Here is a 15,535-nt window from a genome sequence, read left to right on the forward strand (position 1 = left end):
ACCGTTAGCTCGTGGGTCCCCAGATGCAGCTACCTCCACGCGGTGGGACCTGGGCCGGTAGTACTTGCGAAATATGCAAATCTAAGTCTAAACTATATAACTCAAGTACTACCGGGCGAATGGCTGCATATTTCAGTGCGTTTCCAAAATCTTTTCTTTCTAATTCTAATTAAACATTAATGTACTTGTACTTTACATTGTGTTGTATATTGATAGATAAACACCTTAGATATAGTGGAATTATAAAATAATTTCTTCAAAAAATACACTGAAACATTCTAATTTCTTTATTATTGCTATTTATTCTTATTTATTTAAAAAAAGAATATATTATATACAAAAATTTCTCTCATACATTCAATTAAAAGAAAAAAAACCTGTTTTTAACATCAGAATCAAATGATAAACCCTTCCCAAATTGTTTTAAATATGGTAGGGCTAAATAACTTTGGAAGCTGGATAAAAATATGAAGATTTTGATGCTAGTGTTATCGTAATATCCAATATCCAAATTTTATAACAAAACGGTAATTTATTGATTTGTACTATGGTATATATAACAAAAATGAAATGTTGTAATACATTTTTTGCACTAGCTGCAAATATGAGTTTTTAGAACAATGTACATAATTAAAACTAAATCATATCACAAATACTTTTTAGTATTATGCATAATTTTTAAGTCATATAAAAATTTATTCAAATTTTATTTAACTCATCCAATTACAATGTCAAAACTTCTCCAATGATGGAGTAAGTAGATTACATAGTTTCTCATTAGCTGACAAAGACGAACATGAAGAATAAATTCTAAATTGGCATAATTAATTACATCCATCGTTGGATATATGTTTCAAATGCGTACAAAGAATTATATATAACAAAGCAATTGTGAGTATTTCTTATAGAAAAATAATAGAGTAGCAGGCTTTTAAGATTTATAACATTAAACATTTTTTAAGATAAACATACATTAAATTTGATACGTATATAAAGAATTCCAATTATGATTACTTATGTGCAAGTAAATTCATTAAGTCGAATATAATCATAATTGACATTGACGTATATACGTTTGCATTACATAGCCATATTTATAAGTTTGTAATACACTTAACTAGTCATGTATGTTTATGCCGTTAGCATAAAATTTTGGGTATAATCATATTCAATCGTAGGTATAACAGATTGTACGAATTTTAAAAATATTATGAGATACATATGGACACCAAGTTCCCGGCCACCCTCCATTACTGTTTCTACAATTTTCTTCATCACTTCAGCATGTCTATGTACATATTACAATGGAAAATATAACCCATTTGTATAAAAATTTTAAATAATATTGTTGCTTAATTAGATGGCATGTAATTAATACCTGCATGGATGAACAGAAGCCATTGGTGGTCCAGGTAAATGAGGATGTATTTCCATCGTCACAGTTTTTTTAGCATGATCTTGACTAACATCTTCATACATTTTTTCTACCGTAAGTGGCTTTCGATTCTACAAAATAATTCAAGTAGTAATTTTATTGAATTACTTACTAATTATAAAAAAATGTTTAATTGTGTGTGTGTGTGTGTATGTCTGTTTTAATAGACTAACCTCATCATAACCACAAAGCCACAATCGAGGTGTTTGGTAATATTTATCATAGGTAATGTATAAATCATAAGTGCGTGTATGAATAATTTCTCCTTCAGAAAACAATTCTGTTTTTTCTTTTGCAATCTTTTTTGAAGTCTCAGCAGTAAACTACAACAATTCATCAAAATAATATATTAATTTGTAAATAATTACATGATATATTAATGAAATATTTAGTACGTTTCTTGTACCTTGTCTTGTTCATCAAGCATGCCACTTATTTCAAATGCTTCCATATCAGCAGCTTCTTCATCATCTTCATCACCTTCACAAGAATCATTTTCATCTAATGATTGAATTGGTTGATTTTCTTCTAATGTCATTTCGGTTACTCTGTCATCTATACCACCTAGAGTTGTATCAAAGTGATGAGTATCAACCCATCCACCTTCTGGATCATCAGCTTCTATAATACATTCTTGTTCTTTGCTGTACTCAATCTAAATTTAAATGAAAGAAATCATATGTATTCTCAATTAATAACAATGTAAATATATAACTAATACCTGTTTACATCTGCGTGTACAAGGAACATTGCGAGTAAGTAAAAATTGTTTTTCTTTTGGCAAATATGACTTTGCTCTATCTTCATCACCTGTAGCCCATTGCCAAGTAGGACAATGATGTACAAGATGATCACCAGCAGCTACAAATTCTTCTGGTGTCAATACACCTGTTTCTCTAAACTTACTTTCCTAGGAAATCAAAAAATATCAGAATTATGTTGATATAATCATCGAAATTATTATGATAATACTTGATGAAAATTTATTTTTATAATTGTTTAGAAAAAAAAAATAGTATGAAAGAAAATAGGAGATTATACCTTTAACACAGGGGTTAAGTATTCTGCGACACCCAATGCTGTACCTTTTACAGAATTTATAACACTTTGCATTATAGACAAATTCGTGCAGTTTCTTATCAACGAATGATTCTGTTTTGAAAATATGACAATCTAATTTATTATTCACAAAAAATCACAGTGCATGCCGGTATTAAATAAACAGATCTGCTGATTTTTTATGACAGTATTAGACAATACATAAACGAAACGCTTTCTTTTGCCTGTCGCTTTTTCACTGCTATCGATTCGTACCACAACCTTTCATTCGTACGTGACTTCGCATGACAGAATTACAGCTGGCTATTCGTTAGAATATTAGGGTGATTTCTAATGGAAAGATCCGTCGCACTAAAAGTTAAGCATTTTGTTCAATATCTATTTTCATTGGATAATTTTGTAAGAAAATATATTTAACGAAATGCGTACACGTCTATAGGAAAACTAATGTTTTTTGAATTATTTACAATATTTATATGGATTTATATTTAGATTTTAATAACTTTTGCGCGCGAATATCGTTACTCTAATATTAATAATAAAATATTAGTAATAAAAAATAAAATGAACCTTCCAATATTCTCAGGTGTGGTATATTTTGATTGGTCACACAAATGAAATGTATTAAAGCCAATAACATTACCACTACTATTTTAGGATTATTTATAAAAAGTAAATACTTTTCGTAAACGAATTTGTACGATTATGTGATATATAAAAACAATTTTTTAGTGATAAATACGATTAACATGAGATAATGTTAAATCCTATATAAACGAGATTATAAACTTGTCGATCAGATCCAGTATATGATTTTTAACGTGACACACAAATTGGTCTTTATAATACACATACATAAACTATTTGCCTTATATATGAACTTATAACTAGAAAGTTACAGTATTATATACATCAAGACAAGTTTGCAATCGAATTTGGAATAAGATTGAATGGTAAGATCAGTTTACAATTCATTGCATAATATTTTACTTGTATGACAGGTTATATTACTTCGTTTGAATTTTTGGAACACAGCTAAGCAGAACTTCGCAATCAATTTAAATATCATTTTAACTCGTTTCTCGTAAGATGTTAAATGTTATTTAATAATTCTTCTAATTTTATCATTCGCATGATGCTTTAGTCATTTTATGTCGGTTGTTTTTAGTTTCATTCCAGACTTTTACTGTTACTTACCTGTGTGTCAATACCTAAAATCATCCTTACGTTCGCCCACCATTTTTAGTATATATTTATCAATTATAATAATCGTTACATTCCTGTTATTTTAACTATCCACAGCGCCTTCTTCTATTCTTCGCAACACATATTTCAGTGCTCGGATTAGTTAAAGATTTAGTTTTTTAAGAATGAATATTTTTAGGTTAGATCACCGAAACTTAATGCTTATGCAGATGGAAAATTATTTATATCACCTCTAATATAACTGTACGTTATAATTTTGATAATATTACCAACTACATTTATAAAAAAGCAATGACATCTGAAATCGTACGTAACATAAAAATGTGGACAATTTAATGGTCTACTAAGAAACTATAAATTTAAAGGTAAAGGAAGTGTCAGATGATCTTTTAGTTCTTTTTTTTAATGTACTAGAAAATAATTCTGACAATCTTATTTTTCCATTAGGTTTATCTTTATAATATTTTTATTTGTTTTTCTGTAATAGTTATTTCTTGAACATGTATTTTTTTATGAAATACATTAGATTGTACATTCAATTAGTATAGATAACGAAACATGAACTGTTAAGTACTTACAGTTGCACCTGTTAAAATTACTTATTTATTTCATGTATGTTATAAAAAATATATATATCTTGATATTTATAAACACTTATCACAGTATAATAATATATATTTTTATAGCTTTTTTTAGAGACTTCATAAAGTATAAATGCTATATATACATATTAATATATTAACATGTTAAAAAAATATACTCTAATCTACTTTTAATATAATATTAATGTTTTATAATTGTTATCTTATTTAGTATATTTGTTGAATTTTAATATATTTTAAAATAATGAATAATAGTAATGAATCTATATAATTATTTTCTATTAACAAGTTACATTAAAAGTGTGTATATTCATAAAATTACAAAAATAATTTTATAGTTATATGTATATATTTTTTCTTTTATATATATGTATATATATATATAGCATTATTTAATATTTACAGCAACAATATATCACATTTCATAGAATTTCATGGAAAATTAATATATTTAATATCTTACTTTTGTTATAATTAATCTATCTTCCACTAACTTGTATATATTTTTGTCATTCCATGATATATTATTGCATTGCAGTATTGTAAGTAATTACTTTACATTTGAATATACGATATACAAATAGAATTTAAAAATAATTTATCAAGTATTATTTATGTAGAATTTAATTACTTTATTAATTGTAACATTTGCAATGTAACATTATTTCTAATTTATCTGATATTCCTTATATTTTGCATAAATATATGCATTATTATTTAAAAACATAATCGGATTATTCTCTTTACAGGATACCTGAAATCTGGAAACTGCATCCTGATTGCTACCTACCATATTCATGAAAAAGGTTTCAGTTACTATGTCAAAGTCCTTCTTACATTTTATACATGATTAGTAATACCAAAACCACATAACAGTCTACTTTTATTTTTCGCACATGATCCACAAGGTGTGCATCTTATAAGAAACATGCCTCTGTTCGGAAAGTCTCAAAAAAGTCCGGCGGAGGTGGTAAAGGCTCTCAAGGAAGCAGTAAATGCATTGGAGCGGGGTGACAAGAAGGTAGAAAAGGTATGTTGCAAGTATACATTTCGGTTTCTATGATGAAATACATTCACTTTTAGGCTCAAGAGGATGTCAGCAAAAATCTTGTACACATAAAAAATATGTTATATGGAACTGCTGAAACTGAACCACAGGCAGATATTGTTGTGGCTCAATTGGCACAAGAATTATATAACAGTAATTTATTGTTGTTACTTGTGCAAAATCTAAGTCGTATTGACTTTGAGGTATATCTTATTTCAGTGCAAGAACTTATATATATTATTAATAGAGATCATACTGCATATTTTAATAAATTTATATAACTTGTGTATTATTTAGGGAAAGAAAGATGTTGCTCAAGTTTTTAATAATATTTTAAGAAGACAAATTGGAACAAGATCTCCAACAGTGGAATATATATGCACCAAACCAGAAATCCTGTTTACTCTTATGTCTGGGTAAATTAGCTATTAAACTGAATCACCAGTTATATTCAATTAAAAAATAAATCAAATTATATTTACATTTTATTTTAGTTACGAACATCAAGACATTGCATTAAACTGTGGCACTATGTTAAGAGAATGTGCAAGATATGAAGCATTGGCAAAAATTATGATATATTCAGATGATTTTTACAATTTCTTTAGATATGTAGAGGTGTCTACATTTGATATAGCATCTGATGCGTTTTCTACGTTTAAGGTATATGCATATGTACATACACAATTGAACAATAAATGTTCAAACAAAAAAGAATTTGTATATATAAATTAAGTAATATTATATTATACTAATTATACTATTTACTGTAGGAATTACTTACAAGGCACAAAATTCTAAGTGCTGAGTTTCTAGAAGTTAATTATGATAAAGTTTTCTCTCATTATCAAAGGTTATTGAATTCTGAAAATTATGTAACAAGACGACAAAGTTTGAAGTTGTTGGGTGAGCTTTTGCTTGATAGACACAATTTTACAGTATGTATTTATTTTAATAATCACATGAAATATTAAATATATTCTTCATGAAAGATTCATTTTCTCATAACAATTATTCCAGGTTATGACACGATATATTTCAAACCCTGATAATTTAAAACTTATGATGAATATGCTTAAAGAAAAATCACGGAATATACAATTTGAAGCATTTCATGTATTTAAGGTATGTCATCTATTTTGTTTATAATAATTAATACGGCCATATAATGATTATGAAACAATATTCCTATTTACACAGGTATTTGTTGCTAATCCAAATAAACCTAAACCAATTCTTGATATACTTCTTCGTAATCAGGAGAAGTTGATAGAATTTCTAACACGCTTCCACACAGATCGTTCGGAAGATGAACAGTTTAATGATGAGAAAGCATACCTAATAAAACAGATCAAAGAACTTAAGTCTGTACATGAAAATTAAGTCAAAAATACAACTACTGCTACAGCTACTGTTATTACTACAATCAACTCTATTGCTACTACTGCTATTCTACTATTACCACCAATGTCGCCACTGTGGCTATTTATTATTCTAAGACTATATTATTCAATTAGCATCATCATCATGATCATCATCATTATCATCATTAATGTTATTTTTTAGCATCACCACTGCAATTATCATCACTATTATCATAATTATCATTATTTTCATCATCATTATCATCCTTATTGTAATATTATTTTTATTACATTAATGTTGTTATTATTATATTATTATATTATTATATTATATTATTATTATTATTACTATTATTATTATTATTACTATTGTCGTTTCCACCATGTGATTTTCATTATCATCATCTTAGTCGTCGTCATCATCATTTACAATAATAGCATTATCATCTTCATCATCATAATAATTAACTATTACTTTTATCATGAGCACCATTGTCATCATTGTCATTATTACTGCTACTATTACTGCTATTATTGCTACTACTATTGTTAGTAATGCTAATACACAATCAGTTAATTTTATTTTCGAATAGTTGTGTAAATAAAATTTACATTTATCACTTATTATTGTATCATATAAAGTTGAGATGATGTTGTAATACTCTATATTTCCATTAATGAGTTGATTATTAAAGTAAATGGTATGGCAGCTATAAGAAATTATCTTTTAATTTTGTTAGCATTCCTTTGACAGATCAATCAAATTTACTGAATACTTTGTTTTGTTAATATTGCAGAAAATATAAATACAGCAAATAAGTTACCTTAAAAAATTTGACAACTTATTTCTCCTTAATGAACTACATTTATACGTGTTTATATCGATATTTATTTACATTTATACTTCCATTTTTGTATTAATAAAATATAATTTCGATATATATATATATATATATATATATATATATATATATATATATAATTTACGCAGATAATCTTTTACAGATATAAATAATTTATAAATTGTTCTTTGTTTCTAAAAGTCTATTTAAAAACAACTGATTGCATATTTCTGGTAAACATTTCTTTACATCGAATTAAGAAAATGGTATTTCTATATTTATGTGACCATTAATATATAAGATTGGTAAAGTAATTTCATCAAGTTCATGTAATATTAAATTTATACTTAAAATCTTATATTTTGCTAAAAAGTATTATTGAGACCTTATAGCTTTTAATAAATTATCAAAAATGGTCAGGAAGATACGAGAGTTCATGAGAAATGAAAGTTTAATTTATTGGTAATCTAGCACATCTTTGTATTTTTATTTATATAATTCTGTTTCAAGATAAATGTTCTTTTATGTCCAGTTGTTCAAGTATTGCTGTTATAGCATTCTCAATGGTTGTAAATATACGAAGTTGTTTATGGAAAAGTGACCAATCAGGTTTAGAACTTGGAAATAAGTTAGTTTGCTTTCTTAATATTTCTGAGTAGTGTGCAAGCTTGTCTTTTCCTTTAATAATTTTTTTATATATAGAATTTAATAACCAGATGGACTGTGAACATGTAAGTGCCTATAAATCAAGATATTGAATGAACGGATTAAAACAACAAAATAATATTATAAATTAATGTTTAAAGAAAAATCAATAAAAAAGATGGGATATATTATAATGATACTATAATTATATAAAGAAAGAGTTACCTTCTTATATTCTTCCTCTTTTATGAGTAACCACATTAGTGTTGCTACATGTAAAGATAACTCTTCGTGATCCAATTTATCATGTAGTAGTTTTACTGTTGGTAATGCATATCTTGGCTATTATAAAGTCAGTAAATAGAAATATATATAATAATTAATATTAATTAATAATAATTAATTTAATAATCTTACACATAATAATATATATAAAATTGAAATATGACTAATCATACTTTATTATAACACAATTGTATTATTTAGATATATATCTAAGAATAATAATTATTTATTCTTACCATGCAGACATAACTCCTTGTTGGTGGAAACTTAGCAAGTGTAATAAGTATATCTGTTGCTCGTAAACAGACTATTGCCCAAGGTAATGATCTATTACTTTTAACATATGTTTCATAAATATTGTCAACCAAGTTATGCTCACATAAAGTAATGCACTCCTTTGGTGATAATCTAGTTATCAGACCTGTACAAAATGTTTATATTAATGCTATTGTAATTTAAGCTCATATTTTAGTAAATATATTATTAACCTAATGAAGCAAGACACATTGAGAGTTGACCAATCTTGTTGAATTTTTTAAGTATATCAATTGATTGTTGATAACGATGTGCTAATGTTGCATGTGGTGATGCTGTTATTGTGGCCGTTTTTAATCTTTGCCGTACTTCTGACATATGAACAGATTCTTTTTGCCTTATTCGATACCCTTTCCATGCAGCTTGTATAATTGTAGCTGCTAATGTTTTTTTTTTAGTTCTTAAAATAGTAATCCACCATTTTTGAATTATACTAGCTGCACGAATTCGCTTTTCATAATATAAACGTTTTTCACGTATATTTCTCCACCATCTTTGAATTTTTATAACTGAAATTATTATACTACTATACATTTGTCGCACAGTAAATTGTAAAAGATCTTGTCCTTCCTTTTTATCTTTAAAATCAATAAATTTACATTTTTTTATAAATAAAATTTGCCACCACCAGTTTTGAATTGTTTTAGCAGCAGAGTGATACATTCTTAATTCATTTCTCTGTGCTCTTGCTATTAATTTAGCCCTCCACTTAACTTGCAGCCATATAGTAGCTTTTCTTAAAGCATCATATTCCTGAGCAAGTTTTCTGCTAATTTTAATTGATCTATAACGACGCTGTACTTTAATTGTTACAAATTTCAATAGTTCATAATTTAAATAGACTTTTTTGCCTATAACATACGCTCGCCAATGGGCCTGTATTGTTAAAGCTGCTCGTTTCTTGGTAATGAATCTTTTGTATGCTACTTTCATTCTCCAATATGATTGTATAACGATTGTACTTTGCCGCAAGCGGACATACGATTGTCTAATATGACAACTAATTTTATTAGCTCTAAATAAACGTTGTACATAAATAGTAGCAGATTTCAGAGCACAGAATTTGTAATATTCTCTTTTAGCACTTTGTAAAGCTCGCCAATGTTTTTGTACTTTTATTGTACATAATTTTAATTTTTTATATTCTCTTTGTTCTTGCTTCATCAACAATGTAGAACGCCATTTCCTTTGTAATATAATTGCTGCTATGTTCCGTTTATGTAGCAAATACTTATATTGTTGTTTAGTTTTAATCATTCTCCACCAAGTCTGAATTACTATACATGCTCTTTTTTTAGATAGATATTGCTGTCTAATTGATCGGGAAAGAACTAAAGTACGCCACCGCTTTTGCAATGATATCGTTGCTTTGCGAAGTTCTAAATAATTATTTCGTTGCTTTTGAGTAATATTAATATTTTTCCACCACCGTTGTATACATATTGCAGCATTCTTAATTTTTAAAATATTTCTATGAATAATTCTTTTTACCATAATGCATTTATACCATGCTTCTATTTTCACAACAGCTACTTTTTTTTTTAAATATTCATTTCTCGCTAATGTTTTCCTCCAATACTTTTGAATAATAACAGCAGATCTGTGCACAGTTTGATATTTTTTTTCTTGCAGAACGGCTATCCACCATCTCTTAATTATATTAGCAGCGTCTTTCATAATCACGAAATTATTTCTTTCATGTCTCATAATTAAAATACTTTTCCACCATATTTCTATTGTATGAATAGCCTTTAATTCTTTGCATCGTTCTTTCTTTATTTTATCATACATTTTTTTAAATTTCCATCTATTCTGAATAAAGACAACAGTATTTCTGTATTTTAAATAATTCATATGGTCAAATTTCATTAAAAGCGTTGCTCGCCAATATGTTTGAATTACAATACATGCAATTCTCATGTTAATATAAGTCACTCTCTGTACTCTCATTTCTTTTAATGCTCGCCACTGTCTCTGTATAACGATCGAAGCTTCCCGTTTATTTTGAAAATCTTGAACATCTAATCTACATTCGTGTATTCGTTTCCACCATTTTTGCAATTTTATTGTAGCCGACCTAATAAGTAAAAATCTTCTACGATCGCGAATACCACGTATTGAATGTCTCCATTTGTTTTGTAAGAATCGAACAGCTTTCTCTTTTCTTTGTAATTTTCTTATATATTCTTCTTTTAAAAGGATCAGTTTTCTTCTAGTCAATGTTCTTCTCCATGCTCGCTGTATAATACAAGCTGCATTATTTTTATATGTTCGTGTATAATTCCTTATACGAACATACCACAGTACAGCACGCCACCAGTTTTGTATACATTGTGCAGCTTTTTCGAATCTTGGTGCTTGATATTTGTATATAATTTGCCATAATAACGATAATGTTTTTTCTCTATGTCCATCAGCAATACTTCTTGCATCAATGTTACCAGTTAAAACATAGCTACATTGTAAAAGTGCTTTCAAAGCAATATCAACATTGTGTATCTTTTGTAAACGTGAAATCGTCGGCATTCTGCATTGGCGCGTTAAATCCGACCGTCCACTGATTAATTCCATAACTCGGCAAAGTCTGACACCATCTCGTAAATCACTTTGAATACTTGTTACAGCATAATCAAATTCATCTAAATACGTTTGCTTATATGACACAACATATTCATATGATCTCAAAACCTTGGTAAGATCACCAATACCACTTAAGACTTCTCGAGAAAAAGCTAACAGGATGCCTCTGCTATCTTTAATATTTGCTTTTTTATGAAATAAGCATGGATCGTGGCGAATAAGTTTATTAATCTTAGAATAATCTAAGAAGTAAACTAAAAAAAGAAACTTTTTTAACATAAATTTATTCATTTGAGTTATGAATGTCGTGTGTTGTTGTTTTCTATGATAAGCGTTTGGATAACTTTTTTTTAAAAAAGGATCAGAAAAGAATCTTGTGAGAATAAATCTCGTAAGACCAACCAAATCGTTGTTAGAATGTAATGGTATATTTTCGCCATAGATAGTTTCTAATCCAATTCTTAGCCATAATGGATTATAACTTAAAAATAATTCCAGCATTTCTTTTTGTAATCCTAGAAAAATAAAAGCAAATATATGCATTTAATTTAATGAACTTGACAGAAAATAAAGAAAACTGAACAAAAACAATCATAGTACTTTTTCATATAATTTAATAATTTACCAATATCTCTATGCAAGTCACGATCCAATCTTATAGTCAATATTCCCTTTTCTACACAAACGGTTGTACGCGATAACACATGAACTATTTCTTTTTTGCGGTACATAGCATTTGCAGCTTTTCGTAATGCATTCAAACGTAAATCGGTATGATATCTGATAAATCACATTTATTAATGAGTATCATAATTATAATCACCACATTTTTTTATTTAACTAAAAATTATATTAGTTACATTATATAGAGATATTTACCTTGCTGAAAGAGCTTCTTTAGTTTCAGCTAAAATCGAATTTTCTAACAGTTTACATGATTGCCATACTTTGCCAATGTCAATACAACTTGTTTCTATGTCGGTATTCAAGTCCTCAGGTGGAGATAATAATGCATTTAACCATTTTTTAAATGTAATCTCTTGATTGCACACCCATTTTTCATCATAATACATAGTACTATAATTTAAAAAATAATTATTGTACTATGTTATAATTATTAATACTGAATAACAAAAATTTAAATAACACAAATTCGATACATCTTACCTACTAAGAAATGGATCTTCTGTAACACATGCTGCAAATGGATCAGGATTACAAAATTTAGTAAATAAATTATCTGTGTCTTGAAATTTAGAATTATTTTCTTTGGATCGATCTGGTGCTATATCAAGAGTTTTTTTCTTAATCACATTTGCCAATGATAGTTTACTGATTCTAACTCCTGGTATTGATACATTTACATTTTCTGAAATTAATATAAAAACTAAATATATTTGTGTATATATATATATATATATATATATATATATATATATGTGTGTGCAAATAATTATATATTATTAATATTAATTATATGTAAATTATATTATTAATTATTTACTTTTAGTGGGAGTGTTTGAGTAAACTTTTTTTTTAATAATTCCCTTATGCATAGATTTTTCCTTTCCATATTGTCCATATTTTTTTGGTGATACCTTACGTGATAATGTCTTAGTATGAAAATATCGTTTAGGAGGTGATATTTCTATACAAATTCCTGATGATTTTTCTGTATCAAAAGTTTGTGTTTTGTTTAATGTTACATTTTCCGATGTACTTATAAATCTTTCCTGAACAGTAGTTCCAAAATCAATGTTCCTACGTATTTCCATCTTTGTTTTATGGTTATTATTAGCTTTGACCCATAAATCTGCTTCTAAGACATCTTTTACAGTTGCTGAATCTTTATATTTTGTAGAATATTGCTTTATATTAAAATTTGATGTACTTGGAATTGGTGAAGATGAAGGTAGCACTCCTGTGCAAGGAGTATTAGCCCATTCATTTTTCAAAGATTTAATCGGCGACGAACTATTAAAATTTTCAGATAATTGTTTTGGTTGCCATAATTCAAGATTTTGTGTTCTAATAGATAAATCTAATGATCTATTTGACACACTATTTAAATTTTGATTTGATATACTATTAATTGATAGTGTGGGACTTAGATTATATGTTCCATTTCCATCAGTTTGAACAGACATTGTTTCTACACAATTATCTGTATAATTATTACAAATGAATGTATCCTTTGTTGAAGTTCTATGCTGATTTGATGAAGTTTCCAATATATTAGTAGGTTCCAAAGCAAGATTATTCATTAAGATTGAAAATTCTGATGAATTATTTAGAACTTGTGGTGATAATGAATCTTCATATATCTCTTTTCTATCTGTAATAGAAATACTTTTGGAATGTGCAGTTTCCTTCACATATGTTTCTCTACGTATTTCTATATCTTCTGAAATAATGGAGGCAATGCTTTGCATCTGATTTACAAACTCTTTTTTGTTATTAGAAAGTTTTTGATCTGTATTTACAACAGTTAAATTAAAAGCACTAGAATCAATAAACTTTAAAAATTCATCAGAATTCTTCTTTGAAAAAATATTATCACATTCTTTTTTAAAAGATTCTGTTGTATGTTTATAATTCATACACATATTTGCAATATTCTCTTCATTTTGAATACTTTGCAATCTTGAAACATCCTTTTTTATTTGCTTATCAAAGCTTGAAAAGCTTTCTTGGTATGTACTTTTATTTCTGGATATTTTCTTTTCTTCATATGTTTTTCTATTCCTATTTGTTAATTGTCTTGATGATAGAGGTATTAAAGGCTGTTGTTTATTACATTTTGTTGTAGAATTTTTAGCAGTAGTTATAATTGCTACATCATATTTAATTCGCCGACTATCTGTGAATTGCAAGACATCTCGCCAACAACCAACTTTCTTAGGAGACCATTTGATAGATATTACTGCATTGCTATTACTTTGGATCGTTGCATGAGATATATCTAAATCTATATATCGATCTTCATCCGGTTTCTTTGTAACTGTTATCTGGGATATAAAATGTAATTATTTTATAAGTATAAAATCTTCTTTGTATGATATTTACATACTTACAGTTAAAGCTTTATTACTTATATTCTTTATAGTCAAATAACACTGTACAGTTGTGTTTACAAAAGTTTCCATTGTTATCCTCGTTTGAGGTTGAAATGGTCCTAATACTAAAGTAAAATGTAAGTCATTAGTGCCGCTATCAAAGGACTTTGTGTCCTTTTTACTTTCTGGTGTAACATTAATCTGAAATCAAGGAATTCACTTATACGTCATGTATGATTTATTTTTAATTCTTAATTTGTAAACGTTTTTACGGTTACCATAAAGCGTAAATGTCATTGTATTAACGATACGGTTTTCGATGAATTAAAGTTTGAAAAAACTCTGCAAAAATTCATACGTCTTAAACCCTTCTAAAGAAAGATTAGAATAGAAAATTTATGCAATAATTTCTTTAAATACATTATTCTAGCAAATATATAAAGTACATTTATCACATTTTTCAAATTTGCTCGAATATGAAAATTCCCGGTTTACGAATTAAGGTTTAATTATTTATTTCACAAATTCACAAACAAACACACATACATATAAATAAAATATAATATGTTCTCACCTGAAAAAACATTATCTGCAAGTAAAAAGTAATTAATTTCTTTTATTATTAATGACAGGTGCGTAGCAGTCACTGACGGTTTTAACGACACTTCGAACAATTTGAATTCAAACGCTTCTACAAACTGTTCCTAAAAACATCCAAAGAACCACTTCACTGAATTCAGAAAATGTTCCTAGGTAATAATCAGCTAAACAAAATACATAATTTCTTCTCTAACTTATGAAGAATGTGTTAAGACAGTATTTCATTATTATATGAATTAATCATAATCGTACAATTTTTATCAAATAAATCACCTGCTTTAACTTTTTCATGGCTTTCTTTAGGTCTTTTTGTTGTTACAATCCTAAGCTCTGGATGGTATCCTTTTAAAGTCTTTTTTATAATACGATCATAAGTATTTCTCCATGGCAACTGCGATATAAAATTTTGCTACAATTTAGTTCTAAACGCGACATGAAATTATGAAAGTTAATGAATTTTATTCTACCTAAAATAAATACACAAAATAAAAGATCCAT

General features: G+C 27.2%; 3 protein-coding genes across 9 annotated transcripts; 1 reads left to right on the plus strand and 2 right to left on the minus strand.

Moving 5' to 3' along the window:
* Positions 1–690: 690 nt before the first annotated feature.
* Positions 691–2,827, minus strand: LOC122633289 (ubiquitin-like-conjugating enzyme ATG3). The gene is made up of 6 exons (XM_043821031.1): positions 2,477–2,827; positions 2,157–2,345; positions 1,842–2,090; positions 1,609–1,758; positions 1,379–1,506; positions 691–1,288 (listed from the first exon to the last, which is right to left on the minus strand). The coding sequence occupies exons 1-6, from the start codon at positions 2,546–2,548 to the stop codon at positions 1,132–1,134; spliced, it is 945 nt and encodes a 314-aa protein (XP_043676966.1). The 5' UTR covers positions 2,549–2,827; the 3' UTR covers positions 691–1,131.
* Positions 2,828–3,145: 318 nt separating this feature from the next.
* On the plus strand, positions 3,146–6,989 carry LOC122633288 (protein Mo25). 6 transcript variants are annotated; one of them, XM_043821027.1, is made up of 10 exons: positions 3,483–3,578; positions 3,879–4,065; positions 5,052–5,108; positions 5,211–5,332; positions 5,386–5,553; positions 5,648–5,766; positions 5,845–6,013; positions 6,124–6,288; positions 6,371–6,475; positions 6,551–6,989. In XM_043821027.1, the coding sequence occupies exons 4-10, from the start codon at positions 5,231–5,233 to the stop codon at positions 6,731–6,733; spliced, it is 1,011 nt and encodes a 336-aa protein (XP_043676962.1). In that variant the 5' UTR covers positions 3,483–3,578; positions 3,879–4,065; positions 5,052–5,108; positions 5,211–5,230; the 3' UTR covers positions 6,734–6,989. The 6 variants fall into 6 exon arrangements, with proteins under 6 accessions (XP_043676961.1, XP_043676960.1, XP_043676962.1 ...); XM_043821026.1 differs by lacking the exons at positions 3,483–3,578; positions 3,879–4,065 and adding an exon at positions 3,146–3,447; XM_043821025.1 differs by lacking the exon at positions 3,879–4,065 and having other exon boundaries at positions 3,466–3,578.
* A 1,000-nt stretch (positions 6,990–7,989) lies between these two features.
* Positions 7,990–15,125, minus strand: LOC122633287 (protein abnormal spindle). 2 transcript variants are annotated; one of them, XM_043821022.1, is made up of 10 exons: positions 15,012–15,125; positions 14,456–14,638; positions 12,886–14,389; positions 12,549–12,750; positions 12,261–12,458; positions 12,007–12,161; positions 8,975–11,896; positions 8,723–8,907; positions 8,427–8,543; positions 7,990–8,295 (listed from the first exon to the last, which is right to left on the minus strand). In XM_043821022.1, exons 1-10 carry the CDS (start codon positions 15,021–15,023, stop codon positions 8,062–8,064), a joined length of 5,712 nt encoding a protein of 1,903 aa, XP_043676957.1. In that variant the 5' UTR covers positions 15,024–15,125; the 3' UTR covers positions 7,990–8,061. The 2 variants fall into 2 exon arrangements, with proteins under 2 accessions (XP_043676957.1, XP_043676958.1); XM_043821023.1 differs by lacking the exon at positions 15,012–15,125 and adding an exon at positions 14,716–14,943.
* Between the last annotated feature and the right edge of the window lie 410 nt (positions 15,126–15,535).

Source organism: Vespula pensylvanica, chromosome 12 (assembly GCF_014466175.1).
Source record: "Vespula pensylvanica isolate Volc-1 chromosome 12, ASM1446617v1, whole genome shotgun sequence".
Lineage (NCBI taxonomy): Eukaryota > Metazoa > Arthropoda > Insecta > Hymenoptera > Vespidae > Vespula > Vespula pensylvanica.